Genomic DNA, 21,452 nt, shown 5'->3' with positions numbered 1-21,452 from the left:
GAAACAAAATGTATGCGAGGAGGGAATATTTATCTTAGGGTACCATGGGAACACCTGGATGCCCTAACCTTCGTTAGATCGGAAGGCAGTGAAGGAGCAGAGCATGTGTGGGTTAGAATACATTAGTAATTACCAGAGGACACAGCTCAGGTGGTGGAAAGCAGGTGAAGGCGGGGACTGCGGCTGTCTCACATCCCCTTGAAGCTGAACTTGTGAACAGTTAAGATAAAAATAAACACTGCATTTCAAAACGGCATGTGAAACCCAGCACGGGATTGGGGCCAGGTCTTGTTCAGTGTTAAGCTTATATCTCAGCAGCTATGCAGTAATGTCCAGTTCTCTGTGGCCGCAGCCTTTTGACTGATACCCAGAGAAAACCAACATCAGGATAGAATAGTTCCTTCTCCACCACTGTACAGTTTGTGTGCGTGTGTGTACAGTGCCCACTGAGGCTTGAGGCATTGGATCCCCTGAAGCTAGAGATGCAGACAGATGCATGGGTGCTGGGAACCGGGCTTGAGCCGGAAGAGCAGTACTCATTCATCTCGGCTGAGGCATCTCCAGCCCCTCGGATGTAGTTTTGACACACTACTTTCTGATGTGGCTTTCTGTCACAGTGTGAAGGTTGTAAGGATAGTGGGTCTATCTGCTCTAGGAGCGTTTGGTAGTTGGAAAAGACACCAGTGGTGCCCAGAGAGAAGTCAGGGTGAGAGAACTGGACACCGTGCACCACCCGGGCAGCTTCCCCACACACTCCACCCATCTAAATGTCAGCAGTGCCGAGGTGAAGAGGCTCGGTTTTAAGAACGTTGCCTTCTACTTTCTGTGAAGTAACTCTGGAGTGCTGGGGGAAGGGTCTGTGAATGTTGGTGTTAGGTACTGCTTGTCCTGTGGTGAATGGGCCATGCCAGTGTACCCTGGCTTCTCTTTATTGTTGTCTGGGTTGAGATTGCAATTGTATAGTATCCTTAATAATTGGAACTGATGGCATGTTTGTCTGTGTCTTTTGTATAGATAATTCAAGCGCATGGTGGCACTGTGGACCCCACGTTCACAAGCCGATGCACACACCTCCTCTGCGAGAGCCAAGTCAGCAGTATGTATGCACAGGTAAGAACAACTGGCCACCGTGACTGGAAGGTGGTGGCATTGTTATTTGTAGCCCGAGAAGCAAGTGCGCAATATGTCTGTGGAACAGTGTCCGGTGACCCACACTGGCCTTGACTTTAGTGTATAGCAGAAGACAACCTAAACTTGTGATCCTTTGTCTTTACTCCTTGAGTGGTAGAGAAATGCACCATGGTACCCAGTTTGGGGGCTCAAACCGAGGACCTCATGCATGTTAGATCAGTGAGCTACTGTCTTCTCACTTCACATTGGGCTAGATACTTTTGTGGACAGCTTTGGGTCGTGAGGGAGCTGGAAGTTCCAGGTAGAGGCAGCGAAAGGGCAGGCCCTCCTAGTCACCGTCCAGATGACCCTCAAGATGGGACTTGGCACCATTTGGGGTTTTGCGGGCAAGAGCTTCTGAGGGTAAGACCCTGAAAGATCAAATAGTAAACCCTGGACTGGAAGCTCCTCCCAGCATCACCTCCTTATCCCTGAGGTTTTCATTTCTTCTCTTTGTAAAAATGTTCCTGATTGGCAGATGGATGCTGCTGTGTATGTGACAGTGACTTTAGGAACACCTTGTTAGGTCCTGTGAGCTTCCTCTTCTGTGGTTAAGTTTAGGAGTGTGTTTTCTTTTTCTTTATTTTATTTATTATTATTATTATTATTATTATTTTTTTTTTTTTTTTTTTTGAGACACGGTTTCTCTGTAGCTTTTGGAGCCTGTCCTGGAACTAGCTCTTGTAGACCAGGCTGGCCTTGAACTCACAGAGATCCACCTGCCTCTGCCTCCCGAGTGCTGGGATTAAAGGCATGTGCCACCACCTCCCGGCTATGAGTGTGTTTTCTGTACATGCTCTCTATGCAGGGGATAGAGAGTTTCTCTTTTTGGGGGGCGGGTGTTGTGTCATTTTTGACTACAATTTTTCTTTAAGGTTTAGTTTTAGTCATGTGTATGTGTGTTTCTTTGTGAGTGCATGAAATGTATGTAGGTGCCCTGGGAGGCCAGGGCCCTCTTGTCTTCTGGAGGTGGACTCTGATTCACCGGACCGGGGAAGGTGGCGCTGTATTCTGCAAGCCAACTGTTTTCTCCCAAGTTGTATAGCAAGGAGCCAGAGACAACATGACTGTTGTTTTGTTTGCCAGGCACTGCGGGAGAGGAAGCGGTGTGTCACTGCGCACTGGCTCAACACAGTCCTGAAGAAGAAGAAACTGGTGCCACCCCATCGAGCCCTGCATTTCCCTGTGGCGTTCCCACCTGGGGGCAAGCCCTGTTCACAGCATGTGAGGCCCATCCTCTTTCCTGCTTGGCTTTCCACGGTTCTGTCCCAGACTCTGCATGCCGTAACCACTTTAGCAGTGGCCCAAGACACACATCATTGTACCTCATCAGTATTTCAAATCCTAGGGTGTGTCAGCTACTGTTGGGCAGAACTTGGTCAGCACTTGTGGGTACTTGCAGCCAAGGATCCAGAGTCTGGATGAATGAGGAAAATAAAGACCCGCTCTTTGTATGTGTGCTCAGCACAGTAACCTAAAATTATCTGAGTAGCATTGCTCAGAAGCCAGCAATACTACCCTGTGAGTGTAGCTCTTCCTCTCTTCTTGCCACAAGGATGCTGTATGCTTCATGTTCTGTCAGTGAAGTTATTCTCTGAGTGATGCTCTCAGAAATGGTAGTGCCAGATACATCCCCTAATGCCATAGGAGCATGAGAATGTAGATCAGAGCCACTTTTTATTCATATCTCATTTGCTCTTTTCTCACCAGATTATCTCTGTGACCGGATTTGTTGACAATGACAGAGATGACCTGAAGTTAATGGCGTACCTGGCAGGTGCCAAGTACACAGGGTACCTGTGCCGTAGCAACACTGTCCTCATCTGTAAAGAGTAAGCTGGACTTGGAAGTAGTGCCGATCCTGTTTGCCCAGAGGAAAGGGATGCGGAGATAGTTGGGTGGTTTGCTTTGTCTGGGGAAGGTGTGGCCTCTTGTAAACCAGGCTGATCTTAAACTTATGGCAATCCTTCTGCCTCCAACTCCAAGTACTGGGATCTTAGGCATGCATTACTATGCCTGGAAGCGGTGGTTTCTTAATACATTGTACTTTGTGTGAATTTCAAGAGTAGCAGTCCATGAAAGAACTGACACAAAGGCCTTTGAGTGCTGGTCTCCCCAGCTCACTGTTAGCCTGCTTTCACTCAGGAGTGCCTTTATTCTTTCATGGGGTCTCTAAGTAGCTGGCTGTCCTAGCACTCACTGTGTCTGTCAGGCTGGTCTTGAACTCACAGAGATTCGTCTGCCTCTGCATCCCTAGAGCTAGGATTAAAGGTGTGTGTACCACCATGCCTGGTCTGTCGGTCTTTCTTAATAAACAGTCGTTGTCTCTTTTTAAAGAGACATCACTGTGTGTGGTCCTGTGAGCAGAGACATCTATAAAAGGCTTCACTTGGTGACTGGATGGAATGATAGAACACGAGCTGATAAAGTCAGAGACTGACCCCTCTGGAGACTGGGCTTCCCTGCTCCTGGCCTCCAGTTTGGATTGCTGGCAGTTTTGTGGAAACATGCCTGCCACTTATTAGTTGTTGTTTTTTTAAATTAAGTTTTGTTGAAAACAGACAAAAATTCATGGTAAGATGACACTAACATTGAATAACTATGATTTCTCACAAAAAAGACCAAGTGGTTTGAAGTACGAGAAGGCCAAAGAGTGGAGGATCCCATGTGTGAATGCGCAGTGGCTGGGGGACATTCTGCTGGGAAACTTCGAGGCCCTGCGACAGGTGCAGTTCAGCCGCTACACCACCTTCAACCTGCCGGACCCTTTTGCGCCCACTCCACACTTGGTCTTAAGTCTTTTAGGTTAGTGATGGGCCCCGTGCTGTCACTTGTGTGATAGCTGCCAGAGCTGTTTGCACCACCTGTTTGGTTTAGTCCCCTCTGCACATCTCTGCTCCCTCCCTGGTGTGGCTCTTGGGTTTGTGTCTGAGAGGCGTTTAGAGCTGGGAACACACTGTTTTCTTCTCAGGCCTTGCCTCCTTCGTTACTGTCAAACTCGGAGGATGTGTTGTTACTCCCTGATGGTGCCCTGCCTTGTGTGGCCAGCCCTCAGAGGAGGACTGTCCCATGGAAGATGGGGCATTAGATACAGCATACACAGCTGTCTTTTCTCTTTCTTTTTAAAGAGCTTTTATTAATCTTTAAAATTCATGTCTGTGTAACACAGCACTGGGTTTTAATTCTGACCTTGAGAATTGAACATTATTCAGATTGTGTGCTGACCTCCTGAGAAGCCCAGTTTTATTTAGAAGATTTTCATCCTGTGAAGGATTTTCTTTAGCCTTCATTATGCAGCTGTTCTCCCAAGGGACTGCCTGGGCCGTACAGAGGCTTCTCTGCATACCTGACCTCAGGTCTGTTCTGTTGTGCAGCACAAGCTGCTCTCTGTGGCCAACACCTCTGTATTAGCCATTGTGGATCCTGTTGGCACCTCTTATAATAACTGCAATCTCCCCAGGATGGGATACCCTCGGGGAATCATGGTGTATGAAGTATCAGCCACGCCTGACTCACCTGTCCTGGAAACCCGAGCTACAGTGTTCTAGCTACACTTGCCCTGAATGAGTGTTGTGGACAAGCCTTGTGTGGCCAGGTTCCATGCCTAGGAAGGGCTTACAGCAGGCTTGTATGAATATTCCATATAGAAGATGACATCTTTCTCTTTCAGATGCATGGAGGGTCCCAGTGAAGGTGACTGCGGAGCTCTTGATGGTACGTCAGCCCCACACCCCACAATGGCCATTTCTTTTTTCTTTTGAGACAGGGTTTCTCTGTGGTTTTGGAGCCTGTCCTGGAACTAGCTCTTGTCGACCAGGCTGGTCTCGAACTCAGAGATCCGCCTGCCTCTGCCTCCCAAGTGCTGGGATTAAAGGTGTGCGCCACCACCACCCGGCCCATTTCTGTATTGTCAGCTGCCCATACTTCACTGTGGACATTGTTATATGTCAGCCCTGCAGACCGCACTGTGGCCACTCCTGTATGTGTCAACACTCCCTACACACACACACACACACACACACACACACACACACAGGCTGCTGCTGTGTTACCCAAACGCAGTGGACATGTTTGTGGATGCAAGCTTCTTGTTTGGTAGCACACGAAGGGTGTCTTCTTCGTGCCGTAAGTGTGTAACACACCAGTCTACATGTTTCTCTGTCAGTGCGGGCAGTGAGTGGGCCTGTGTGTGCATGAGCTTTGCTAGCTTCAGAGAGCTGTGTCACACTCCAGGAACCGAGGAACGCAACTATCAGATGGCGACTGTTTTTCATAGCTAGTGGGCAAGGCCTTCAGAGACACTGGAAGTGGCAGAGGTATGAACCAACACAAGCCGCAAGTCAAAGAGTTCCCTGTTCTTGGAGAATATTCCTGAGCATTCCTGGGTAGGGTCATGTCATGTTTGGATATTCTGGCGGGCCACTTCAGGATAGAACATTCTGGAAGTTGTTAGTTGCAGATTGTCTGGTAGGGGCTATCTACATTCTTACCTTTAAGGCTTAATGAGATTGTGGCCTTGTATTAGTGTTTACTCTCTTCAGACCCACTGTTGTTGTCATGAGCTCACACCTTGGGGAGAGCAGCTTTGTGTTGGGTAATGACTGGTGTGGGCTTAGGACTGCATGCCTGTCACAGATGGATTAACATGTTTTCTACAAGTATTTTTAGTTTGTTTTTCATTTATTACTATTGTATTTCCTATACTCATAAGAATTCAGTCCTATTCATCCCTGTATTAGTCACTGTTCTGTTGCTGTGAAGAGACACTCTGACCAAGGCAGCTTATGAAGAAAGCTTTTTAGGGGAGTGGTTTAGAGGCAGGATTTCTCTTCCCAACTCTGACTATCCTCAGACTCAGAGATCCACCTGCCTCAGCCTTCCAAGTGCTGATACTAAAGGTGTGCGCCACCATGCCTGGCTAGAAAAAAGCATTTAACTGGGGGCTTACAGTTTCAGAGGATTAGAGTCCATGACCATCATGGCAGGGAGTATGGCAGCAGGAAGGCACGCATGACTCCAGAACAGTGCTTAGAGCTTACATCTGATCCACAAGCGAGGTGCAGTGAGTGAGTGAGTGAGTGAGTGAGAGAGAGAGAGAGAGAGAGAGAGAGAGAGAGAGAGAGAGAGAGAGAGAGAGAGAGACTGGGCTAGGTATGGGCTTCTAAAACCTTAAGCCCAGCCCCAGTAACATACCAACAAGGCCATACCTCCTAATCCTTCCCAAACAGTTCAGTTCCATCAGTTGGATGCCAAGCATTCAAATAATGAGCCTATAGGGCTGTTCTCATTCAAATCCCATAACCCTCCACAAATCCTCTGCAAGTTCCCTTAACTTCATATCCTCTTTTTAAATTTTTTAAGACATAGTCCACTGAAGGTGGCCAGTGGTGGCGCATCCCTTTAATCCCAATACTTAGATCTCTGAGTTTGAGGCCAGCCTGGCCTACAGAGCAAGCTCCAGGACAAGCCAGCATTACACAGAGAAGCCCTGTCTCTAAAAACAAAAACAAAGCCCTCTGAATCTAATTAGTGCTGCCCATATCTGCATGACTGTGGGGCATGGTCAACCTACCTGAGACACTCTTAAGGGAAACTTGACTCTCCCTTTCCAAGAAGCCATCACCTGTCAATAGCTCCTTGACTAGGGGTAGGGCTCATGTGCTCACATACCCTGATCCCCACTCCTACCCCATGCTGTATCTTGTACAGACAGGTCTTATGCAGACAGTCAGTAGCTGTGAGTTCATGAGTGCAGGGCCCTGTCATGTCTAGAGGATACTGGCCGTCATACTTCCCAACCTCTGACTCCTATAGGTCCCCCCCCATTTGTTGTGTGTTTTGAGATAGGTCCCATGGAGAACCCAGGCTGGCCTTGGACTTGTACACCTGAAAGATGACCAGAGTGCTAGGATTGCAAGTGCAAGCACTATGTCTTGTTTAACTGTATTGATTTTAAAAATGGACTTATTTAGCCAATCACATGGACTGTGGACCTGTATAGTTCTTGCTACTCAGGAGACCAAAGTAGAAGGGTTCTTAGAGGATAGGAGTTTAAGTCCAGCCTACACAGCATAGCAAGGCCTTCGTTTCAGTTTGTTTTGTTTGTTTAAAACAGGATCTCTTGAAGTAACCCTAGCTGTCCTGGAAATCACTATGTAGTCATGGCTATCCTGGAACTTGCTATGTTGCCTGGGCTGGCCTAGAACTCACAGAGATCTGCTTCTTGAGTGCTGTGAGTAAAAGTGTGTACCATCGTGCTCAACCCTCTTGTGCACATTCTGTAACATGCAGAAATGACTCCAGGCTGTTGCAGGGCCTGCTGACTCACACTCTTGCAGGAAGCCCAGTCTGCTGTCAGATGCATATTTTTCTCTAGCTTAAACTAGTAATTAGGACTTTAACAGAGCGTGGCCAGCTCAGACACAGTGGCAAAAGCCAATGTCTTCCCTGCTCATGTGGTGAAAGAATTCCTAAGGTGGGCCCAGATGACAAAGTGACAGTCAGAGTCATTGCTCACAAGCCACATGGCTCTCACATAAGAAGTGGGCAGGCTTTCCAGGCTGGTCTCTTGGGCCTTTGTATTCTGTAGTTCCTGGACAGGCTGGTTCCCTCCTGGCTGAGGGGAGCTGTGGAAATGGTGGAGAGGAGTTTTGGACAGGCCGTGACAAAAGGAGTCCTCACCTTCCTGCAGATGGTGTGTGGTATGCTGCTTTGGCCTCGGAGGCTGCTAAGTGCACAGTACAGGGGAGGTGTGCTTGGCTTTCTTGGTTGTGGCATGGCAGCACGTGTAGGAGATGTGACTTGTAGTTAGTGAGTCTGAGCCAGATTCAGAAAAGGATTGTGAATGTAGTGGCGTGAGCAAAGAAAGGTGGTGGGGTTTGGGGTTCATTTTGCTGATTTGGTGGTGCTGGAGATTTGTCAGTGCCAGGCGTGCTGGGCAGTGGTTCTACACCCAGCCCTTTTTATGAACTTTGAAACAAGGTCTTACTAAGTTGCACAGGCTGTCTTTGAACCTCTGAGTTTACAGTGTGAAGGATTGAACAGTGTGGTATATAGTATAGATGGCCCCTGAGGTGGGGCCTGCCCACAGGCAGTCTCCATTCTCCCTGTCTTGTTGGCATGCTTCTGTCCTGGGGCAGTGGCTTGGGCTGCTGGATGAGGCCTTTTGCTGAAGTGGGACGGGATGGGGAGGGGCTTGAACGACTGGTTCTGGTGCGTGAGGTCTTGCTAGGGTTAGCCCCTCACCTTATCCATGGCAGCATGATCTTATTGTCACCTGACTTTCTGTTGTAGGTAGTCTTGTTTAGGGAGGTGTATTTGCACTGATAGTGTTTGCCGTGTTCCAAGTTGGGACACAGGACATAATACTTGAAATAAAGACAGGAGTTGATGGTTCAGGGTTCTCTATGTAATGAGAGGTAAGGGCAATAGGCAGGTATTTTAAGTATTGAGGGATTTGGTGAGTAGGAAAGGAGAGAGAGGGAAAAAAGCAGGTTCTCTGGGGTGTTAGCATTTGCTCCTGGCCCGTGGATTCCTAGCCTTCCTAGCAGTGAAGGCCGTGGTTCTCTCCGGTGGGTGGTATTGAAAGTGGTGGGGACATTGTCTTGGAAGCTTCTGTATTCTTGGAGATTGTTTAATTGAAGCAGACAATATTTTAATTACAGGGTGTAAGATTACCCCCTAAGCTGAAGCCAAATGAGGTCACCAACATCCAACCTTCTTCTAAACGAGCCAGGTATGTGCAGCAGGGCAAGCCCCTTACATTACAGGTCTGCTGTGGAAGACTGGTGCCAACTACCAAATGTTTCTGAAGAGGCTACCCCCCTCCCCCCAAGACAGGGTTTCTCTGTAGCTTTGGAGCTCTTCCAAGTGCTGGGATTAAAGGTGTGTGCCACCTAATGCCCAGCTTGTGAAGAATTTTTTATAGTATGCTGTGTTTGAGAGGCTGGAAACAGTTCAGTGGTTAGGAGCACTGACTGCTCTGTAGAGGACCTGGGTTCAGTTCCCACCACCCACATGACAGCTCACAGCTGCCTATAAGTCCAGTCCTTAGGTGCTCTGATGCCCTCTTCTGGCCTCTGTGGGCACCAGGCATGTACATGGTGTATAGGCACACGTGCAGGCAAACACCCATGCACATAGACTCACAATTCATTGTGAAATGGCATTCCCGCAGCTGCTCTTTTGAGAGGTACTAAGTGATTAAGCACGTTTCTTTCTTGTTTATTGAAAATAATAAAATCTAGAACTGTTTTCTTAAGCAAAGCTTTACCCAAACCATGTTTGAAGCTGCAGCTGCTGTGGGGAGCCAGGCTGCCCCTGCAAAGCACTCTCCAAGTGCACCTGAGCTGGGTGCTGGGCCCTGTGGCTGTGCAGCTCAGAGCTGACCGCTCTCAGAGAGCCTACCCTGGGAAAGAAAGCCCAGACATCTCTGAGGGACTCTCTGCTTTGCACGCTGCTTGCTGATTGGGTGTGACATGTGTACTCTTTGGCTCATCTGGAGGCAGTGTGGCTGGCCAGTAGTCCTGCCCCCCTCCCCCCACCAGAGTAGAAGCCATAGCCAACAGGAGTAAGACAAGGGCTGTGATATCTCTGTGACCTTCAAGAGCCCTTGGTCCACATTGTACTTGCTGAGAGTGGCTCTTGGGGGCCTTCGCAGTTTCCTCATTTCACCTCTCTCCTCATTCCCCACACCCAGAGCACAGCTGAGCAAGACTATTGAAATAGCCACAGGTAAAGTGGAAAGTTTTCCCAGACCACCTCATTTCCATAGAAACTGAGAAATAAGATTTGAGGAACTGAAGGTAAATGTATAAGGCCAAAGGCTTTTCCTTAAACTGTGCCCTGTAGAGATGGGGCTAGAATTTCACAGTGTGTAAGTGCCAGGACGCGCTCTCAGTCTCATTGTGACTATAACAGCAGAGACCCAAGTCACTTGAGACTTTTTATAAAAGCTTGACACAGGGAACTGGGTTACACTCAGTTGTGGAGCCCTTGCCCAGTGTGTGAAGCTCTAGGCTCTGCCAATCCCACAGCAAAATATTAAATATGGAAATATTAAAACTACACTTTAATGTGAAGAGTGCCCACTGTACTGGAAACATGCATGTTAACGTGAAGAGTGCCCACTGTACTGGGAACATACATGTTAACGTGAAGAGTGCCCACTGTACTGGGAACATACATGTTAACGTGAAGAGTGCCCACTGTACTGGGAACATACATGTTAACGTGAAGAGTGCCCACTGTACTGGGAACATACATGTTAATGTGAAGAGTGCCCACTGTACTGGGCAGACTGGTAAATGGATGAAAGAGAAACAAGTGTTAGTACTGCTTCCTTCGCACAGCACCGCTGAGCCATAGTTAGGGGAGTGAGTGACAGGAGGAGCAGAATGTTGGCCTCTTTCCTTCCTGTTTTTTTTTGGATAGGGTCTCATGTAGCTAGCCAAGGCTGGTCTCAGACTCACTTTGTAGCCAAATTTGGTTTTTAATTGATCTTCCTGGCTCTATCTCCCTAGTGCCGGGATTGGAGTTTTGTACCTCCATGCTCACCTGAGAGCATTGTTCTTAGCGAGGATGATCTGAATCCTTGCTTCTCTTGTGTGTTTCAGATGGCATCCTTTGGAGTGGAACTGTATGTTAATTGGTGGGAGGAAAAGGACATCATCCGTCACAGTCTCCCCTCCCCCAACACTCAAGCTCTTAAAGCTTGTTAAGTTCTGGGTTCCCTAAAGAGCACTGTTTGAAGTCCTCACTGTCCTGTGTTTGCATCACAGAATCGAAGACCTGCCACCCCCCACTAAGAAGCTGACCCCAGAGTTGACGCCTTACGTGCTTTTCACTGGATTTGAGCCTGTGCAGGTTCAGCAGTACATTAAGGTGATGGTTGTGTTTAAAGGGTTTCAGCAGGGTCCTCTCTGCTTGTATTTGCTTTAGGCTAGACATTTATTAGCGTAGCACCTAGTAGGGATGTCACTGGGTAGAGTGCTTGACTAGCTTGCATGTAGGCGCCCTCCCTGCTGAGGAAGCGTCAGCAGTGGTTGTTGAGTCAGGAACTGCCTTTACAGCCCCGCTGATATTGGTAGTCGCCTTGTTGAGTGCCATTATTTCCTTCTTCCTTACTAGGTTTTTTGTTAACATTAAAGTCTGGGTCATCTGAATGTTATTTTTATAAAGACTTTCTTTAGGCTCTTCTGTCACTTCTCTGAGAACTTCTGACTTATCTGAGATTAGTTCTCTGGTGAAGGAGGAGGCTGCCCTGGGGGTAGGGTGGGTGGGTGGGTTTGGGTGGTGATAATAGAACGTTTGTAAGTAGACATTTTGAGAGAACACCAGAGAGGTTGGTGGGATCTGATAACTGGTAGTTTTGTTTTGGTGGAAGATGATCAAAAATTCCCTGACTCTATATATTCATACACTTTCTACTTACAAAATAATTATTTACTTGGTGTGCTCTGTGTGTGTTGGCGGCAGGGTGGCGCACATGTACCACAGTGTACATCTGGAGAGCTTGTAGGAGTCAGTTCTCCCTTCAAGCCTGTGGATCCCAGAAATGACTGTTCGTCAGGCATGATGGTAGATGCCCTTATCCACTGAGTCATCTTGCCATCACCCCCTTCTTTAGCTATTCTTTTAAAGGAAGCCATGACTAACATTGCTGCTATAAATTTAGTACAATTCATAGAAGGGCTGTTACAAGGTCTCTGTTACATGCATATGCTTCAGTCTCCCAGTATGTCACCGTTAAGATGGAGATGGGGGTTCATGTGTTTCTTATTCTCTGGTTCAGCATAGAGTATCTGTAATGCAGTGAGCCCTGGAGCCTCAGGCTGTTTAGATGGGAGTTACTGACTTCTAGAGAGGTCGTTTGGGCACAGGTTTTGTGGAGTTGGCTGCTGAGGCAGCCATTGGAGGCGCTCTGCTTTCCTCGTGTGGTTTGCTTTTCCTCTCATTAAGTGCAGCTGAGGAGGGCACTATCAAGTCCCGTCCTGGGACTGGTCTCTCTCGCGTGACTTTCTGCTGTGTTTGTGGCTTCAGAAGCTGTACATCCTGGGTGGAGAGGTTGCTGAGTCCACGAAGAAGTGTACCCACCTCATCGCTAGCAAGGTGACACGCACCGTGAAGTTCCTGACGGCCATCTCGGTGGTGAAGCACATCGTGACTCCGGAGTGGCTGGAGGAGTGCTTCAAGTGCCAGAAGTTCATTGGTGGGTGCCGCGCTCGCTTGCTCGTTTACATATGGCAGAGTCAGGGCTTTACTTGGATTTACTTATTCATTTAAGCTCATAAGTTTATTTCTTATCAGAGATTTTTTTGATTGACATCTTTGTATTCTGCTACAAGACATAAAGGTTTAGTCTTTGAATGCATCAAGGGAGAAGACAGGCTGTGCAGCATTGTCCTTAGTGCATTTCATTTGGAAATTCGCCTATAAAATCCAGTTCCCACTGCACTGCAAAGGCTCAGACAAGAACACCTAGCTGTCAACAGGAAGAGCAGCAACCTTCTTTCATTGGGGCCTGTTGATGAGCTGCGGAAGCTCCAATAGGAAACTTTCTATTAGTTACCCTGGGCCGCAGTGTAGCTCTGTGGTAGAACTCTTACCTATTCTTGTAGTCCTGCTGCTGTCAAGGGAGGTGAGTAAGACAGAAAGTGAGACAGAAACATCAATCTTAGTTACGGTTACTATTGCTGTGGTGAAATACCATGACCCTATCACAGTTCAGCATGCAAGGAAGCCAGGACAGGAACCAAAGCAGGGTGGAACCTGGGGCAGGAGCTGATGCAGAGGTCATGGAGGAGTGCTACTTAGGGGGATGGTCCACATGACTTTCTTAGCCTGTTCTCTTCTAGTACCCAGGGCCACCAGTCCAGGGTGAACTACTCAAAATGCACTGAGCCCTCCCTCCTCAAACACTAATAAAGAAAATGTCCTACAGTCTTTCATATTGTTTGATCTTATGTCTTAGTTAGAGTTTCTCTTGCTGTGAAGACACATGACCACAGCAACTTTTTGTTTTTTTGGGACAGGGTTTCTCTATAGCTTTGGGAGCCTGTCCTGGAACTAGCTCTTGTGGACCAGGCTGGCCTTGAACTCACAGAGATCCACCTGTCTCTGCTTTCGGAGTGCTGGGATTAAAGGCATGCGACACCATCGCCTGGCCACCGTGGCAACTCTTATAAAGGAAAACATTTAATTGGGGTGGTTTACAGTTTCAGAGGTTTAGTTCATTATCATCATGGTGGGACATGGCAGTGCGCAGGTAGACATGGTGTTGGAGAAGACGCTGAGAGTTCTACGTCTTGATCCACAAACAGCCTAATTAGTCTGTGTCCACACTGGGTGTACCTTGGACAAAGGAGACTTCAAAGTTCCCCCTCCCCGCAATGACATACTTCCTCCAACAGGCTATATCTAATATTGCCACTCTTTTGAGCTTATAGAGGCCATTTACATTCGAACTACCACAGCGGGCAATTTGAGGTTCCCTTTTCTCAGAGGACTGTAACCTATGTCAAGTTGACATAAAATTAGTCAGGACAATACCTAAGTGTCAGGGTGAGTGTTTGTGGGTAGTGTATACTGCCTTATATGGACCTGCCTCTACACACGGCTGTGCCTTTCAGACTGTTCTGAACACTGTTCTGTTTTCCAGATGAGCAGAACTATATCCTGCGAGATGCTGAGGCAGAAGTGCTCTTCTCTTTCAGTCTAGAAGAATCCTTAAAGAGAGCCCATGTTTCTCCCCTCTTTAAGGTATGCTGGGAAGGAAAGCCCCACAGAGCTAAGTAGATGTGACAGTGACTCAGGTGATGGCCGGGATCACCCAGTTGTCCTTTCCGCTTCATGGCTACTCTTTCTGCAAGGGAGTTTGGCAAATCGATGGAGTCTCCCTCTAGACCAGACTGGGCTGGAACTTGCTATGTAGACCAGGCTGGCCATCAACTCACAGAGATCCTCTTGTCTCTCTTCTCCTGACTGACTGCTGGGATTAAAGCTGTGTGCCACCACACTTGGCCGTAGGAATCACTCTTTGCTCTGATGAAGAAATTGCTACAATAACCTAATGAGTACATCTGTCAGAGAAGGGATTCAAGAGTATGTTGATGAATAACTGAACTGGTTAGAAGTCAATATTTTAAATATTTGCCAGATAAGAGACTTAGGACAGTTGGGAAGTAATTTTTGTTTTTTTTTTTTTTTTTTTTTGGTTTTTCGAGACAGGGTTTCTCTGTGGTTTTGGAGCCTGTCCTGGAACTAGCTCTTGTAGACCAGGCTGGTCTCGAACTCACAGAGATCCACCTGCCTCTGCCTCCCAAGTGCTGGGATTAAAGGCGTGCGCCACCACCGCCCGGCGGGAAGTAATTTTTGTATCAAAGAATAAGTAGTCAATAAAAATTATTTGATCTTTGAACTTCTTAGGAATGATTTGGAAGCTAAGGTTCAACTCCAGGGGGTTGAGTTTTCAAATTGTTTACCTGTTTGTGTGAGGGTTTTGTGATAAGCCTAGGAAAGCAGTGTCAGTATAATTTCCCATTCTGTTTGTAGTCGAAGCAGCCCCTGTTGGGTAGACAGCCGTGGCCAAATGCCATGCTACCTTGGGATTTTACAGGCTGGCAAATACGTGCTGTCATTCTGCCTTGGCATAGAAAGCTTTGGTTCTTGTAGTAGTTGGCACAGCTGTGGCAATGCACTATGATAAAAATATCTTATATTCTAAAAGAGTGGAGCTTTTACTGGACCTTACAGTGGCGCTAATAATATACCTTGGGGTTACTTAAGACTCTTTCCTGCTGTGTACCAAGCCTGTTTGTTTAACCTGCCTTTAAGAAAGCAATGTAGGCTGTGATGGCACATGCCTTAAATCCCAGCACTCAGAAGGCAGGGACAGGTGATTTCTGTAAGTTCAAGTCCAGCCTGGTCTATAAAGTGAGTTCCAGGACAGCTAGAGCTGTTACACAGAGAAACCCTGTCTTGAAAAACAAGAGAGAGAGAGCACACATGAGAGCGGGCAATAGCAGTGTAACAACCAATCTAAGTAATGCCTTGGATTTCCCATGTAACCAACCTTTTCAACCTAAACTAATGCATAGCTGTACTTAAATTATTTCTTCCAAGCCTCTGATCTCAGAGTGATGCCTGTGTTGAATGTGTGTTCTGATAATTTTTGCTGGAAACAGCAGATAGGCTGAAAGCCATCTTAACAAATATCCACCAGAAATGTTGAGTATAGCATTTGGATACTCTTTAGAAACAGCCATGTCTATAATACTGTGTTCTCTGGATTGCTGGTCGTTAGTGAGTGATGCCTTCTGTGTTGATTTCAATGATACTGATTTCTATGCTGTTCAGTAAAGGGACAAGGAAAACCTTTGTGAATGACAGAAACAGACCAAGGGGCAAGGACAGATTCACAAGATAGCCTTCAGGCAGGCACAGATTCAGACTCATACAGTAAAGAGAAGAGGATGGAAGACATGTAGAGAGAGAAGTAGAATATTCAAATTTTTGGCTACATGACATCAAGGGAATTCTTTAGATTTCCATCCTAATGCAACACGCAGTGCATTATTGGACTCTGAGTTTATTATTAATGTCTGCAGATCAATCCCAAGCAGCTAATTGTGGTTCCTTTTACTGATGACCATGGGCCATAGTCCATAAAACTCCCTCTGTGTATGTCTGGAGAGATAGGGAACTGGTGGGGAATATAACCTTAATAGTTGTAGAAAATTAAATATTTTGTCAAGAATCTCATAACTGGGTATTATGGCCCATGCCTTTAAATTCCAGCACTTGGGAGACAGAGTCAGGCAGATCTGTGTGAGTTGGAGGTCAGTCTGGTCTACGAAGAAAGTCCCAGGACAACCAGGTCTATAGAGAGAGAACCTGCCTCAAAAAGCAAAAACACACACACAAAACTCAGGGTCTGATTTATGAAAAGTTATGTGCAATTAAAAACATTTAAAAAGCACGCTTCTGTTTATTTCTAGACAAAGTATTTCTACATTACCCCTGGCATCTGCCCGAGCCTTGCAACGATGAAGGCGATTGTAGAGTGTGCAGGGGGAAAGGTGCTGTCCAAGCAGCCGTCCTTCCGGAAGCTCATGGAACACAAACAGAATAAGGTAAGGAAGCAGAGCCCTGCCCGAGAAGCCAGCTCTGTCACGCACGGGCATCTTTCCTTCACTCATGAGCTCTCTCTCCTTCTAGAGTTTGTCGGAGATCATTTTAATATCCTGTGAGAATGACCTGCACTTATGTCGAGAGTACTTTGCCAGAGGAATAGGTATGGCTCCCCACGCCTCTGCAGTGGCTTGCGCGTGTTCACAGTAGCTTTTTCCTAATGATTTTGGTTCTGTTCATTCAGATGTTCATAATGCAGAGTTTGTTCTGACTGGAGTGCTCACACAGACACTGGACTACGAATCATATCCTTTACGAAGGCGCATAGTGGGGACAGGCAAGGATGAAGGTGCATTTGCAGGTTGAAAAGGGGACACCATGGTTCTTGTCACCAGACCTTTCCCTTGCTGTTGTAGTGTACAGTCTGTAGTGCTTTTAAGAGTTCTGTCAACAGGTGACAAACTAAGGACCTGTCTGGCTCATGTAGGTGTTCCAGGATTTGATAGGCCTCATAGAAAATGATTGGAGCCAGCGTCTGAGAGGTGTGTTCTACACTGCACAGCTTGATAGCAGCATCGTGTAAGTTGCAGCTGTGGCGGGGTCGGCTTAAGGCCCCTCGGGCTGTCAGGCAAGAAGTGCAGCGTGTCAGACTGTTTATAGCTCACAACAAACAATCGCCAGTATTAGTTTGAGAATGATAGAGATTTTTGAGAGTTTCACTGTGTTGCTAGCTGGCCTGGCACTAGGTATCCCAGCCTGGCTTCAAACTCAACACTGATCCTCCTGCTTTAGGCTGAGTACTGGCATGTGCTTACGGGCGTGAGGCACCATGCCCCGCTGAGTGATTGCTTTAGTGTGTGATCTGTCACCATGTTTTATGTTTTGCATCCAGGTCAGAGTGGTGTCATCCCTGGCCCTTCATCTTTATAGTGTCACCAGCTGAGTGCATTTACCAAACACTTCCTCTTTTCCTCGAAGAGCTCAGTAAAATGTGGGCTAGAAGACTTAGCTGGGTGGCACTGAGTACAAAGAGTGCCAGGAGCCAGCATGAGTGCCTGGTGGGAACCTCCCTTTGGGTAGCCACTGAGCTGGGGCAGTGATGGGAGGCAGGTGTGCTGCAGCATCAGGTCTTGATGTAGCATGTCCTCTTGTGTCAGCTAGAGAGCCTGTGCATGTGCACGGGAGTTTGTAAGACCTGGGTGTTGGAGTGTGCAGTAGGAGGAGTTTGGTACGACCCGGATGTTGGAGTGTGCAGTAGGAGTTTGGTAAGACCCGGGTGTTGGAGTGTGCAGTGGTGGTGGGGGTTGATAAGACCTGGGTGTTGGAGTGTGCAGTGGTGGTGGGGGTTGATAAGACCCGGGTGTTGGAGTGTAGGATGGACTGACTGTCTTGGTGGGAGGTGCTCACTAGAGCTGCCTGTCACATAGAGGCTCTGACTTACTGTGACCCTGCTACCCTGTGTATGAAGACTGTTTTCCTCAACAAGGCCACATATAAATTTAATTGACGGCCTCTTGTGTGTTGTGGGCCTGGAGTCTGGAGCACAAGGGTAGCTGCTGGCAGCGTGCGCACCAGGACTCCCTCCCTGCAGAGGGCTTGTTTTCCAGCTCTGCCTTAGGGAGAGACCTCTACCAGGAAGACAGATGTAATACTGACTGCATCGTGTTAAGATGTGTGATCTTATTCTAGGAAACATAAATTATGTTTTGTATTATATGCCTAAGAGCCCACATTAAGTCTTCGATTATTAATTTGCCAGGTTTTTATGTGTTTTCAGAAAACTGTATGAAATTTCATCTACAAATAAAATTATGTAAATAAAGACTTTGCTGTCTAAATTATGGATGTAAGATTTGAGATGTTTTGTACTTTGATTATTTTTATTTCTTACACTTTTCTTTTATATTGATAACTTGCTCACATTTAAATAAATGTACTTTTGAACTTAGAATTGAGTGATTATTTATAATTTCATATTCTTTGCGTAACTTAAATGATTTTCTTCAAACTGGATAGCATTTTGAGAAGTTTCATAGTATTTTTTAACATGTTTCTTTATTGATTCTTTGGGAATTTCACAGCGTGTACCCCAATCCTACTCACCTCTCAGTCCCTCATATCTGCCCCTCACCCCTGCAGCATACCGTACTAAAGAAACACGCACCCCCCCCGAAAAAAAAAATTAAGAACTAAACAAAAACCCCTCTTGCTCGTCCATCCTTCCAACACCTTTTCATTGTGGGATTGGATGTTGCCGTGTATCATGCAGTGGACCATTTGTCCAATGAGCCCCACCTGCAGAATGCTCATGGCAGTGAGTCAGTAGTCTGGTTCAAGGCCTCTGCCACACAGTCATCGCTGGACCCTCATCAGAACTCTGGGATACTCTGGTTGCCCAAGTCACGGAGATCTTGCAGTATTGTTCCACAGGACCAGTCCCTTCATGCACTGCAGCAGGTCATAGATGGGGTAGGTGGTAGGGTGGCCCAACCTAAGGCCCGGGATGCTGGTCTGGAACACTAGAATGCTCCTCTTCAGGCAAGGGGCCGAGCCAGCTCTCCTGCGCCCATGCCATCAAGTTCTCCCAGGCTTATGGTGAGGGCTGGGGCCTTCTTTCCTGTTGCAGTGACCAGCGAAGGCTGTCCGAGGACCAAAGGGGTGGAGCCGACTCAGCCCTGCCCTTGGGATTTTAACATGCGTGTTCCTCTGACCCCAGATATCATCACAGACCCAGACATGGCCCTCAGCAGACAGCAGAGTATTTTTGAAGTAACTTTTCTCCTGAGGAAATAAGTTTTGATGATATTCCATAATCAGCCGCCCTTCACTGGTGTGCTAACTGGGCTCCAGAGAGTGAACTGGAAGCCTTGTCCCCTGGCTGGGCACAGCCCGCCCTGCGTACTGAGGTGGTAGTCTGAAGCATGGTGGGCACAGAGCTCTGTGTTAGGGTCACCAGTGTCATCCTTCAAGGAAGGACCAGTGTCTTCCACCTACTCATTTCCTTGCTAGCCCTGATCTCTGACTTTTTGGTGACCTGATGTGTCTTTACATTGGGGTGGTTTGCTTAGTTACCCGTAGAAACACTTCTGTTGAACAATCTGAGACAGTCCTGCTGGCAGTTTCGGGTAGAACACTGCACAGGTAGGCGGTGTCTTCGCGCACTATCGTGGAGTATCTGCTCGGAAGCATGTGTCTGTCCAAGCAACCTGAGAAACTCTCTGCCTTTGATTTGGTCGAGTTTATTCCTATGAATTAGCTTCAAGTGGGGATATGGGCGAGCAGAACTGTAGACACAGGGACGGTCTGATTTGCCAACATGCCATGTGCTGTCCTGTGTCCTCGACCCTGGAAGAAGGTGGTGTATGTAGGTGCAACAGTCTTGGTGGAATGTCACACATCTGTCACCTGTGCAGGACAGGATGTTTATTTAACTAACACAGAAGTGTGACTGGCTTGATTACCTGTCAATTAGTATCTCCTTCGAAAGCTGCCAAGAAATAAGCATTCTTAATCCAGAACTGCCCAGAGCCAACTGGTTTACAAAGCCTAAACCTGGGGGAGGTGGAAGGGGTAAAAAGATGATGGATAAATGCTGCTTATGAAGTAGATGAGAAAAGCAGTGTTTCGTAGGAAGGAAAGTTGTGTAGGCTCCTACTGTTGTCGGAATGGGTGTTGAGAACATGAGCCACCTGCAGATTTAAGAAATTTCAGTAGTAATTTTTATAGTGTTTGTTTTATAATGTAGCCAGTATATTCATGAATACTGTTTCAGTTACATAGCATCAGTATTTTTTAAATACTCAGCTGAACTGGTGTTGCTCACCTGTAGAGCCAGCAACTGGGAAGCTGAGATACAGATCACAAGTTCAAGGCCAGACTGTTTCACATTCGCTTGTGAAACAGCGAATTTATATTTTGCCCACATTGTTTAAAATATAGTTAAGAATTTTCTGGTGAGCTGGGCGGTGGTGGCGCATGCCTTTAATCCCAGCACTCGGGAGGCAGAGGCAGGCGGATCTCTGTGAGTTCGAGACCAGCCTGGTCTACAGAGCTAGTTCCAAGACAGGCTCCAAAACCACAGAGAAACCCTGTCTCGAAAAAGCAAAAAAAAAAAAAAAAAAATTCTGGTAATTGAGTGTGTTTATTTTTAATTAGCTTTGTAATCCCAGCGGTGGCTCCAATTGTGGCACCTGTGTCTGTTACCCTCTCGGTACAGTTCATGCGCCACTGTGCTCTGTAGACCAGGCTGGTCTCGAACTCACAGACATCCGCCTGCCTCTGCCTCCCAAGTGCTGGGATTAAAGGTGTGCGCCACCATCGCCTGGCCGGGCTTGGAGATTGAAAACACACAAGAGACCTGGGTCATTCCAAAGGAGATCAGCTGAATGCTGCTTATTCAATCTTGGGAAAATCCTCATATACCTAGCTGCTGCACAAGGAATTCCCCCCCCCGGCAGGTGGAAAATTGCCACACCCAAGGTGGAGTCAACAATGCCCTATAGCTAAATCACCAGGCGGCAGAGGGAGCACAGGAACAAACAGGAAAGGCTGGCTGGCCAGAGACTGTCCTCAAAATGAACCCCGGGAGCAGGGGTAGACCCATGGGCCCTATAAGCCTCAGTTTCTATCCCAGGCACATTTGAGTGCTCAGTGACAATACAGCTGATTACATTTGGAGACGGTGAACAGTCACCATGAATGTACTGTGTCACTGCTAAGTCCGTGTGTTCCAGCACTGGCCCACAGTGGGAGATGATGAACAGTCACCGTGAATGTACCGTGTCACTGCTAAGTCCGTGTGTTCCAGCACTGGCCCATAGAAACACTCCGTGAATTTGAGACCTGGGCCAAGGAGAGAAACATCTTTATCCCTGAACCCAGTACTAAAGACGTACCCTGGCTCTGAAACTAATGTCAAAGAAACACATTTTGTTCCTGGAATTAGAGCCAGTGAAAGAAATATGCCCCGGTCCTAAGATTAGATTAAAAAAGCTAAAAAGGACCAGTGAAAGAAACAATTTGGCCATGAAGGCAGAGCCATCTCTGCTCCTGACCAGCTAAACTGAGCAGGGAAAAGTTAACCAATCCTCTTTCTCCCTGGGAAAACTCCACCCCTAAGAACCCCTATATAAGCCTCGGCCGCTTCACTTGAG

At 47.2% G+C, this 21,452-nt stretch overlaps 1 protein-coding gene across 1 annotated transcript in view; it reads left to right on the top strand.

Annotated features, from left to right (window-relative positions):
- The window catches only part of Paxip1 (PAX interacting protein 1), a 48,838-nt gene extending 30,624 nt beyond the window's left edge, over positions 1-18,214 (top strand). The window contains exons 9-21 of the mRNA XM_057782890.1: positions 1,015-1,110; positions 2,257-2,394; positions 2,881-3,002; positions 3,791-3,975; positions 4,841-4,884; positions 8,835-8,905; positions 10,950-11,052; positions 12,211-12,379; positions 13,829-13,929; positions 16,167-16,301; positions 16,387-16,462; positions 16,544-16,608; positions 17,795-18,214. Coding sequence (XP_057638873.1) covers positions 1,015-1,110; positions 2,257-2,394; positions 2,881-3,002; positions 3,791-3,975; positions 4,841-4,884; positions 8,835-8,905; positions 10,950-11,052; positions 12,211-12,379; positions 13,829-13,929; positions 16,167-16,301; positions 16,387-16,462; positions 16,544-16,608; positions 17,795-17,806 — 1,317 coding nt within the window. The 3' untranslated portion in view covers positions 17,807-18,214. The remainder of the gene's footprint in view (positions 1-1,014; positions 1,111-2,256; positions 2,395-2,880; positions 3,003-3,790; positions 3,976-4,840; positions 4,885-8,834; positions 8,906-10,949; positions 11,053-12,210; positions 12,380-13,828; positions 13,930-16,166; positions 16,302-16,386; positions 16,463-16,543; positions 16,609-17,794) is intronic.
- Positions 18,215-21,452: the final 3,238 nt, after the last annotated feature.

The sequence above is a fragment of the Chionomys nivalis genome, chromosome 1, assembly GCF_950005125.1.
Source record: "Chionomys nivalis chromosome 1, mChiNiv1.1, whole genome shotgun sequence".
NCBI classification, from domain to species: Eukaryota; Metazoa; Chordata; class Mammalia; order Rodentia; family Cricetidae; genus Chionomys; species Chionomys nivalis.
The sequence above is the reverse complement of the archived record's forward strand: the minus strand, read 5'-3'. Positions and strand labels throughout refer to the sequence as shown.